Here is a 10,338-nt window from a genome sequence, read left to right on the forward strand (position 1 = left end):
CCCAGCCATGGCCAGCCGCAGCCGCTCTCCGCGCTCGCCACACGCGCAGCCCGCCCCAACGCCAGGGCTGGTTCCGGGTCGCCGCCGCGCGCGCACAAGCCCTTCCGGGTCGTGGCGCGCATGCGCGGGCAGCCCAGGCCGGCCCTGGGCTCTCCTAGGGCGGCACGCCTTCTGCGTTGCTTACGCGTGGCCGGCCTGCCCCTCGCAACCTCGGCCCCCACACCACTGGAGAGCAAAGTGTTTGGGCCCCGAAGTGCATTTCTTGGACATGCATCCAGGCGGCTAGTTCCTTTTGGAAGGTTGCTCCCCTTGAGAGCGGTGAGGTTGCGGTGCGGACGGCCCCCGAGGCGCAGGACGAGCCGCAGCTCCGCCTGTACTCGTGAGCTGGGGCCGCTGGAAGCCGGGCACGGGGACGTCACTCTCTTGACTCCCCTGCTTCGCCCTCTCCGAGCCGTCTAATAGTAGAATGTGTGACGCCTTTTCTTCATATTGATGTCGATGTGTCGGTGGCTTTTGTTAATGAAACCTTGGGGGTGAAGTTTTTCTTTGACCCCACAACCCCAAACTTCACTTTTAGTTTTCTCTACAACTTATCCTACATACTATACTACAGAATTTACTAGCACACTATATCATTTACTTAGTATTTTTATCATCTTTCTCCTCTAACCAGAAAACGTTGCAGGAGGGCAAGGAGTCTTTGATTCTGGTTAGTTTCTGGACGCAGCCTCAGTACCTGGACACAGCAGGCCCTCAAGAGGTATTTGTAGGGCCGGTCCGGTGGCGCACTCAGTAGAGGGCGGCGCTCCCGAGGGTTCGGATCCCATATAGAGACCGGTCAGCTCACTGGTTGAGCACGGTGCGGGCGCGACACCGAGGGTTGCCATCCCGTTACCGGTCACGAAAAAAGACAAAAAGGAAAAAAAAAAAAGAGGTATTTGTAAAATTGAATGAAATTTAACAAGCAAACAAACTCCGCAAGTATGCATATTTTAGGGACTGTCAAGATTTCAGTCCACGTCTTTTCAAATGACCACAGTGTTTTATAAAAATGACATAGTCCTTTGACACAGTTTCAAGGAGTATTGATTTGAACAAATACTCATGAAGTTTCCTTCCCCACTGCAGAGAGCTGCCCTGTCTGTGATCACACCACACCCCATCCCCCAATACAAGTCAGTTCCCATTGCTACTACTGGAAAACAGCTCCTCTTTTCCAGTGAAGGGAAATGTGGGTGATAAGTTCATTATTAGCACTATGAAGCTCAACATAACTGAGCCTATCAGATGCTTCATGTTTTCCTAATGGCATCAATCTTTCCCACATATTTCCTTACTCATTGTAGAGCTGTGGGTTAAATTATTACTTTCAGAAATGTGGTTTACAGCTTGCATCAGGACTGGTTTAAGCTTCAAGTGGCAAAAACCCAAAATACGAGTTGCTTACACAAGACGGAAGCTCCTCTCTCACCTCAGTGTGGATGGTACACTGGCTTGATCTTCAGAGAAGCAGGATCTCCACAACGCTTCCTCCTCCTCACGGTCACCATTCAGTTCTATATCTGAGATTCGAGTTTAACTGGGCGTCCTGGTTTTATTTTGTTGTTTTTTTGCTAAATCTGGCAATTTGGGTCCATTGGTACTGGAGTCTCAAGGGTTCTGAACGGCAGGAAAGTACTATTTAATGGCTTTCCTAAGCAACACACCCTGGGGAGGCCAGCAAGAGATGAATAAAATCAGTTTCTTTTACATCTTGGCAACTAAGGTTATGAAGCTTTAGGATCTCAGCTTAGCCCGTGCTGTTAGTAGAACTTTAATACCAACACCACGTTTCTCCCACCATGCACTTGTGGAACACAGCTATGGTGACAGCCCAGAGTGGCTGGGATGTGAACCCTTCAGTGCAAACAGTGGGAAAGTTTCAGTTGAGACCCTAGGCACAGATAACAGAATAATTAGGGCCTGTCTCCTCCTGAAGGATCAATTTAACCCAAAGATTCTAGGAGTTAGTTTCATGTAATTTAATATTTTAAAAAATATTAATACCAACGGATCTATTTTTCCAAACACAGAACTTAGAAAATTTCTAAGATAAAAGACAGCCTAGAGGATGTACCCTTCTCTTCCTTCTGCTGTCAGGTGCTGTGTGTGGGGGTTCAAGTAGCACTGTCCTAACGCAGCCAGGTAAACTGGCCATTGCTCTTCTCTAACTTGCAGCACCTGGCAAGCATCCTTCTTGCACCAGCGCAAGTGCAGGGTTCTTCTGCTGGGTCTTAACAGCCTCTTCCCCCACCTGGCAGATGACTCCACCTCTGTACCATGCTTTCATCCATGTACTCTGCTCGTATAAGTAAATCACACGCTGTTTGCATGGCTGCCCTTGATCTTCCAACTTGTGCTTACTCAACCGATGGACTAACCAGAACAGCTCTGTCATTTTCAGCCTTAGTTTTGTCACATCATGGTATACTAGGAAATTCTTAAAGCCAAGTAAGTATCAGTTCACTTCAGTTTCAAAGCAGACAAATGAGTAGGTTGTCAACTGTGCAAAGGAAAACAGACATATTCAAAACACCAGAAAAACTGAGAAGCCTCAGACTATCATCCAGACTCATCTGCCTCCAAAATCCATCCTCTGTTTACATATGAAACCAGGAAAGGAAGAGTGACGCATCATCGTGATGCCAGTTCAGATCGGCTGGCAGCCACAGGGCTCTGTGAGGAGAGAGGACGCACTTCCACAGGAAAGATGCTGGACCAGCACTGCAGATCTGAACAGGCGGGACAGAGTGGATTGGGGTGGAGCAGGAGCCATCAGGTGAATGCGAACTTCCCAGTGACCAGCTTTTAAATCAGAGTCTCTGAGTGGCCTCGCTGAATGGCCAATGCAAATACTGAATTGTGACAGTATGCCCCATCCTTCAAATGCAGTGTTTAATATAAGCCAAGAGACAGAATACCAAACTATATTTACTGTTTACAGTAGTAAAGGACAAAAAATAATGTACAAATTGGTGAATAAACACACAGAGCCAACAAACATTTCACCCGAGCCCATACAGCTAAACAAAGGGAAGAAGAGCATTTCAGCAAGATTTCAAGCAAGCAAGAGAAGATGGTCATCGCTCAGGTGACTGTAAAAGGGCAGAAAAGGGCCATCAGCAGCAGTGGGTCCTCATAAAGGGACAGAACTATGAAAATGTTTACAGATCCCAAAATATTCCACAGAACTGTAATCACCAGACTAATGCATAAATCCAATACGTATTCAAAGAGCAGCATAGCACAAGTCCATGAAAAGAACATGAGGCCCTCCTTCCACAGATATCATTTGTCACCACACTCTGCATAGCTCTTTCACACAACAACGTAACTGCAAATTCAGCAATACTTAATGTTACTTTTTATACATAAACCATAATTATTCATTAGAAGCAAACACTAGAAGAGATCTGAGGCCACGACACTATTACCAAATGAGAAATGTGGTATTTTCTTCTATGTTAAAAAAAGGAAGAAAAGCCAATTTTTGTAGTGCCAGTCTTTGCCTGTGTACCAATTACTGGGTACTGATCATGGAGTAGTGGTGGGGGTCCTGGGCCTCAGACCCCCAGGGGACACATTCAAGGAGCAGAGAGCACTTGGGGCCATATTACTGAAGGACTCATTTGTTTTTTTACTTTTTAAGAAGGATTCCAGTATTTTCCCTTCAACTTTACCATATGCTGACAAAGCTTAAATTTGCAAAATTTAGTATTTTAAAATCCTATGCCTACAACAAACAGCAAATGAGCTTCTGTCTTCCATGTCCACCATGGTCCCAACACTTGTCCAACAGACGCACCCCCACTGAGGGAACACTCTCCATGCTCAGAATGAGCAGTGCAGAGCAACTGCATCACCAGGGAGGAAAGTGCAGTCCACACATTAAACGCGGACATTCAGGCCACAAGTTTGTGGGGAAAACTTATAGGAGGGGGAAAAAAACAAAATGAAAACAAAAACAAAACAAACCCCAAAAACCTTGCAACTCATTTTACCCAAACAAAGATAACAATTCTGATTGGCCCGATTGAAGTAGTAGCTCCGTCCCTGCAGATGTGATTCTGAGTTGCACTCGAAGTACGTCAGAGAGGAAAATCATTTTGGTCATTTTGGTGAATGTCCTCACATTTCCACAGACTCCTTTGTGGTTGGTGTAGTCACGTGCTCACTACTCAACAGAAAATGAAAGGACGGGTGACCTGGTGTGGGGACAGTGCCTCTAGAGACCGTGCACCGACAGGCAGCGTGTCTCCCTCGCACCTCCCGTCTGCTGCTGGAACACGTCGATGGTGTCTTCGTCCTCCATCTCCAGCTGTCACAGTCATCGCGACAGGCACAATGAGAGAGGGAAGCTTGTTAGTTTTCTCTTACCAGAGGAAGGGAGAATGCTAATTCTGCCAGTGTCCCCTGAAGTGCCAACTACACCTCTGCTCCTGTCTTCCCCTCATGAGCAGCACACAGGAGCAAGAGGCCCTATTGTGCACTTACAGTGAGCCCTATCTGTTCACCAAGTCCCCCTCACATAACTCACAAAAACATTCACAGCTAGGAACTTCAACTGATAGAAAAACTCAGTCTAAAAAATACAGTGAAATGTCTAAAATTCTCACTGAAAACTACATGAAATCCGATTCCAATTAAGAGCATCTGATTAGTGGCTTGGAGTCCTGCAGGAGGCATGCACTTCACAACAGGTGCTGTGGGTCAGTGCCATCAAGTCTTGAGCCAGCCAGACCACACAGGGAGGCTCACTCCTCCCCTCCTCCTGAGGGCAGGGAGGGGCTCACATTTCCCACTTTCTTCTCTACTTCTGACAGAGTGGCACAAAAACATCTACCCTGATCTTTTTCCACTCTCTGAACAAAAGGAAGCTCTGCCAACTCAGAGACTGACCACAGCCAGAGCAGCATTTCCTAGAAACGCCAACAGAATTGGAGAGAGGTCCTGTCCAGGCTCTCGGCCACCCTCACCTTGCCACGACACCATCTGGGCAGCAGTGTACAAGCTGGAGGGACAACCCCCAACTCCGGAGGCCAGGGAGCCCACCCAGGCAGCGTTCGTCTGCTCCTCACCTGTCTGCCTGCAACCTGCCTCTGACACCTAGCTCAAGTCCCAACCACTGTCTTAGCAGTGTATGCTTTTCAAAGCAGCTAGAAATTAAATATTTATTGCAAAAATATTTTTAATATTATATAATGAAAATATTAAACATTTTGTAAAAACATTTTCACATAAAACATTCCAATTGATTCTGACAACCTTGTAAGAAAGAAAAAACAGGTATTATCTTCCTTTTGCAGACAGACAAAACTGAAACTCTGAGATTAAGTGACTATCGATTACAAGGTCATCGTCGACAAATGACAAGAGCTACAACTTGAACGTAAGTTAAAAGATCTTCTATTTCCAGCTCTTTCTGCTACAGTATGATGCACGATAAGTGATGCACCGAATCACATGCGTGTCCACTTAAGGAAAACTCACCATGCTGACTGACGGCGCAGTGACGTTCCTTCCACCCACACCTCCTGTGCAAAATGCTTAGCGGCCACAAGAACCAAGCCAGTCAGTCAGCTAGAAATTGACTAATTGCAAATTAAGTGTCCACACGACTAGTGGAAAGGGGCTTCTGAGTCGCCCTTTGCGCCTGGCCAGCCTTGACTGGAAGAGCTGCATGGTGGCCGCATCTCTGAATCACCCGTGCCCTGTGTGAGGGTCCCAGCACTCGGGCTCCATCTCCATACAGCAAGGATGAGGTCTGACAAAGTACAGTTTTGTCATTTGAAATATTTAATTTCAAAAGTTAAAAATTAAATAATCTCATAGTTAAAATTATTAAGAGAAAGTGAAGCATTCTATATGAGCACCAATCAATAATTCTCAAATAAGAGTGTTCCAAATGGCGATCACTCAAGTGCAAGCCAGAGGTGGCCTTGTGCACACCCAGCTGCTTCCTACCTGTGCTGGAGTGTCCGTCTCATTAATGGGTTGCCCATCGAACCTGAACCTGATCTGTCTCATTGACAAGCCCTGAAAAGAAAAAACAATTACCATAACATATTTCCAGGTAACACAACTTATTTCAAAACATCAAACATTTATATCAAAATATCAGAATCTAAATACAGATGTATAATCTGGTCGAGTATAAAAAACTTACCTGTGGGCCTACAATCTGTTTCACATGCTGCCCCAACACCAAGTCTTTCAGAAATCACTGTTCCAGAACTTCTCGCTCCCGGGGCCCTGCCCTGCCCCGACTCACTATCTTCTGGAAGCCGAGCAGGACTTCCACACAGTTGGCACCACTGCCCCCCTTCAAGAAGTTTTCAGAGAGAAATGGGTCAGGTGGCAAGGAAGGATGGGACAAGCAAGACCACAGACTGGGAGCAGTCACAGTGATTCTGGCCTTGAGGAGGCCAGCAGGTAGGGGATGCGGACTCTATGTCCTGCGAGCACAGGTAAATGTGGCCAAGCCAGCAACACTCACTGAAGCAGCAATTCTGATTTCACTCAAACAGGGCAGATGGGAATGAAACGTCCATCTCAGCTCCCTCCTGAAACCCCACTGACATGACATAAAAAATGGAAAAGGTACAAGCAATGAGGACAGAGACGGGAAGGCAGGGCCAGCAGACAGAGGGTGTCGCTACTGGGTTGGCACCACTAGACCCGAGGCCATGGGCAAGATGTGAAAACAAAGCCTGGGGTGGAGGGACTGTCATGGCCGAGAGGCAGAGACGGGTGGCGGCTGAGTCTGCAGGCTGCTTTGAAGTTCTCACCAGATGAACTTTGAAGTCAGAGCCCCACAACCCCAAGAGGCCAGGCAACTGTCCCTACTGCAGGCAGCACACAGAAGGTCTGCTGAGGTGGACACAAAGCTCTGGGCTCAGGGCACCAGGGACAAGTTGCTGCTAGCTCCCCGTGCCCTCCAGCTGCGCAGGAGGAGTCCTCTCCCTGCACGGATGGCTCTCAGTCAGCACCACCGGGCCCTCCCCAGGACCCCCAATCCATGCACACTGCCACACTGCATTTCTCCTGAGCTGTGCAGTCCTCTGTGCTTAAGTATGAGCAGTCATTCAAGGACTGGAGGACATGCAGGCAAAGACGCAGGTGTGGGAGAGGTCGGGCCAGAGCAGGTGGCAATGAACGTGAGGCAGAGAGGAAGGAGACAAGGACATTCACAGGCACACACATGCTACAGACACATACACATCACACACACCACACACTACAGATACAACCCCCCCACACAGCACATATCCATACACACACTGCACACTACAGATACACCCCCGCACACACGCCACACACACATTACAGACGTGCACACGCGCGCACACACACTCAAAGTTCTTAGGGAGGCAAAAGCACAATGCTACATGCAGACGCTCAAAGAAAGAGGAAGAACAAGATCTTTCAGAATCTAAAATCACGACAGGAATAAGAATGTCCACATACAGTGGGACGTGAGGCTCAGGAAACCTCCCAGAAGGAAGCCAGCAGTGGCAGCAAAACAACGGAGGGGGAGGAAACCACCAAAATCATAGCGCAGAGAGCGACCGCAGGATGAGCGGGAGCGCACGGTGCGGAGGGTGTGGGCCAGGGCTCTCGGAGCGCCGCGGGTTTCCCACAGTGACAGCCGGGCTGCAGACCGGACGTGCGGGCGGCCCAGCAGGTGACGCGGGCGGGCGTGGGTCCATGTTCCCGCCAGTGGGGCCCCAAAACACCGGAGGGCATTCCCTCAGAAAAGGGGAAGACGATGAGTCCCAAAACGACACGGGAGGGAGGCCGAGGATGTTTCCAGAACGATTCTGGCGGCGCTCTGGGAGGAAACTGCACGGTGGCCTCGGGAGCCGCAGGCAGGAGGCTGGGGGACAGAGGGCATCAGGCAGGGGACAGGCGGGCAGGGGTCCAGGGGCAAGGGTCCAGAGGCAGGGGGCAAGCAGGCAGTGGACAGCTGAGCAGGGGCAGTGGGCAGGTAAGCACATGGAGGGGAGACGGCACAGGCGGGACACCGCGGCTCCCCGCAGAGCCGGTGGACGCAGAGGAGACGCGGGGCTCTCTGGCCAGGCACGGCACACACAGGGGACGGGGCGAGCCAGCTGGGCCGTCGGGACGCCCGCAGAGGACTGGTGCGAGCGTGTCGTTCACTGACAACGGACAACGTCGGCCGCCTCTGCAGGGCAGGGAGGACGAAGAGGAAGGCATGTGACGTGTCACAGTTTTTCTATAAACGAGATTCATCCCCAAAGAGGCCAGCCGCCGAAAACAAACAAACGGCAAGCTCCACGGCGAGCACTGCCCAAGCCCAGACAGAACTCAAGGGCGCGCCCCGTGGCCGGCGCCTGCTGCCTGGGGAAGCCGCCAGCGTGGGGTTGGCGGGAGGGCCACGGAGGGCACCGTTGCAGCGCCCACCGTCATAGAGCCTGCAGCACCAGCACAGCCACGGGGGCGCACATAGCCCAGGGGCCTGCGCGAGGGTGAAGGCTTCGAGACCCAAGAACGGCAGCATGGGTGTGCCTGACCCACAAGTTCATAACGCCACCAACGACAACCACCTCAAGTCACCGATCTTGCTGGTCACCGCCAGAGGATGCCCATAAATCAGCTCACCGTTTTGCAAAGTGCTAACTAAAGGGAAAGAATCGAGCATTTTTGTGCCTTTCCTAAGCAAACTGGAAAACCAAAGTGTGGGTGGGGTCAGCGTCTGTCCATGAAGGCTAACGGTGAGGAAGGAACAGCAGAATGGCATTACAGTGCACCACTCTGCCAATGAGGAGATCTGAGCATCGATCCCCAACAGCGATTAGAAGACGCCGCCAGACAGAGTTGATCAAGCCTTGAGATCCACCTGTTAATTCACAGGCACATATGGACGAGAAGTCCTTTAAAGGACATCCAGGGATATGACCAGCAAGACCCAGCCCGGGGAAAAGCGCACAAAATGAACCAGGGTGTGCACATCTGCTGCACAAAGAGCATGGCAGAAGGCACCCTAGAGATTCCGGGAGACTAGGAACCCTGCTGCGTGCCAGCCTCCGGCAGCCGCACCTGCCTCTCGCAGTAGGCCTTCATGAGCTTGCTCAGCGGGGTGTGCCTCTTGATCTTGAACTGCACCACTGAGCCATCCTGCCCGGCCACCTTCAGGTTGATGTGGTCATTCTCCGTCTTCACTCCCTCCTGCAAGAGAGGAAAATGGCCTCAAAACTGTGTCTCAAAATAACCACGATTTTAAAAGGTAAGTCTTTAGGTAATCACTGGGCTTTTTTAAAGTCGTTAAAACCAGCCTATTCTATAATACCAACAATCCCTGTACTGGCCAGCTGCCCCCCCGCCCCCCAAAAACAACCTAATCCAACATAATCCTTAAAATTCTCCAGCAATTCAATCGCTTGTGTGATTGTTTTATTTTACACAGAATTTAGTTTTAACTTCTACTTGCTGAGCATCCATGTGTAAGAAAATGCCAGTCTCCAGAGTCATCACAGATTGTTTTTTCCAGTGGTGCATCTCACTGTATTCATTCACGCCGGGAGTACTCAATACTTATCCAAGTGCGCAGTGACGTTGCATGTTCCCGTCTAACACGGCTTAAGTTTTCAGGCAGACTGACATTTCATCTTGTCTGTATGCCAAGTACAGCTAGTTAATGCCAACCATGAGCAGGCCCGGCCTCGAACCTATCAAAGCTTTACTTCTTTTATCAGCACTCCTGATTTTATAAATGATGAAGCCCACCAACCCCTCTCCTACCCAAATCTCCTGGTAAACCGGGGAATAGTAGGGCTTCATGGGGATCCAAACATTTTTAATAATGCTTTGAAGCATCTCAGCGCAGGACCAATGGCTCAGACCACACCAGATGACCGCGGCTAACATCTTTGTCCTTTAACAGAGGGACAACAAGGACAAATGGCCTATCCTAGACTCTTGGTAAATTCCTAACAAGCAAGAGAACTGATGAGTTAAGGAAAATGAAACCCTAAAAACAGCAACCTCAATTCACTCCAGTCAAGCCTCTGTCTCAGCTCTCCAGGGGAGGCAGAACTGCTTTCCCAGCTGACCCACAAGCTCTTCTTTCCACCACTGACTTGACCTGTGAGTCCAGGCCCAGAGGAGTGGGCTGCCACCAGCCAGCCAGCAGGTGATGGTCAGCCAGGCCTGGGAGGCGGCAACCATTTAGTCATTTTGGAATTAGTTAAAATAAATGTACTCAAATGAATTAGACTATGGAAGTTGACCACCCGGCAGAGTTAAGTTTAGACAACGCTGAAGAAATTAATATCACAT

At 49.6% G+C, this 10,338-nt stretch overlaps 2 protein-coding genes across 2 annotated transcripts in view; both read right to left on the reverse strand.

Annotated features, from left to right (window-relative positions):
• The window catches only part of UBE2G2 (ubiquitin-conjugating enzyme E2G 2), a 30,299-nt gene extending 23,035 nt beyond the window's left edge, over nucleotides 1-7,264 (reverse strand). Inside the window, exons 1-2 of the mRNA XM_008583438.1 lie at nucleotides 6,206-7,264; nucleotides 6,004-6,075 (exon numbers count right to left, since the gene is read on the reverse strand). The gene's annotated coding sequence lies outside the window, so the exon portion shown is untranslated. The remainder of the gene's footprint in view (nucleotides 1-6,003; nucleotides 6,076-6,205) is intronic.
• On the reverse strand, nucleotides 2,918-9,840 carry SUMO3 (small ubiquitin-like modifier 3). The gene is made up of 4 exons (XM_008583443.1): nucleotides 9,802-9,840; nucleotides 9,100-9,228; nucleotides 6,004-6,075; nucleotides 2,918-4,357 (listed from the first exon to the last, which is right to left on the reverse strand). The coding sequence occupies exons 1-4, from the start codon at nucleotides 9,838-9,840 to the stop codon at nucleotides 4,265-4,267; spliced, it is 333 nt and encodes a 110-aa protein (XP_008581665.1). The 3' UTR covers nucleotides 2,918-4,264.
• Nucleotides 9,841-10,338: the final 498 nt, after the last annotated feature.

This window comes from Galeopterus variegatus, unplaced genomic scaffold (genome assembly GCF_000696425.1).
Source record: "Galeopterus variegatus unplaced genomic scaffold, G_variegatus-3.0.2 Scaffold2915, whole genome shotgun sequence".
Taxonomy (NCBI): domain Eukaryota; kingdom Metazoa; phylum Chordata; class Mammalia; order Dermoptera; family Cynocephalidae; genus Galeopterus; species Galeopterus variegatus.

What these genes read in the sequence shown, in the direction of transcription:
- SUMO3 (XM_008583443.1), bottom strand. Translation starts at nt 9,840, where the DNA reads ATGAAGCCCTACTATTCCCCGGTTTACCAGGAGATTTGG. An exon ending in CGGTTTACCAGGAGATTTGG is followed by an intron (nt 9,229 to 9,801) that starts GTAGGAGAGGGG and finishes CCTCTCTTGCAG; the next exon opens with GAGGGAGTGAAGACGGAGAA. An exon ending in AGACGGACACTCCAGCACAG is followed by an intron (nt 4,358 to 6,003) that starts GTAGGAAGCAGC and finishes TGACTGTGACAG; the next exon opens with CTGGAGATGGAGGACGAAGA.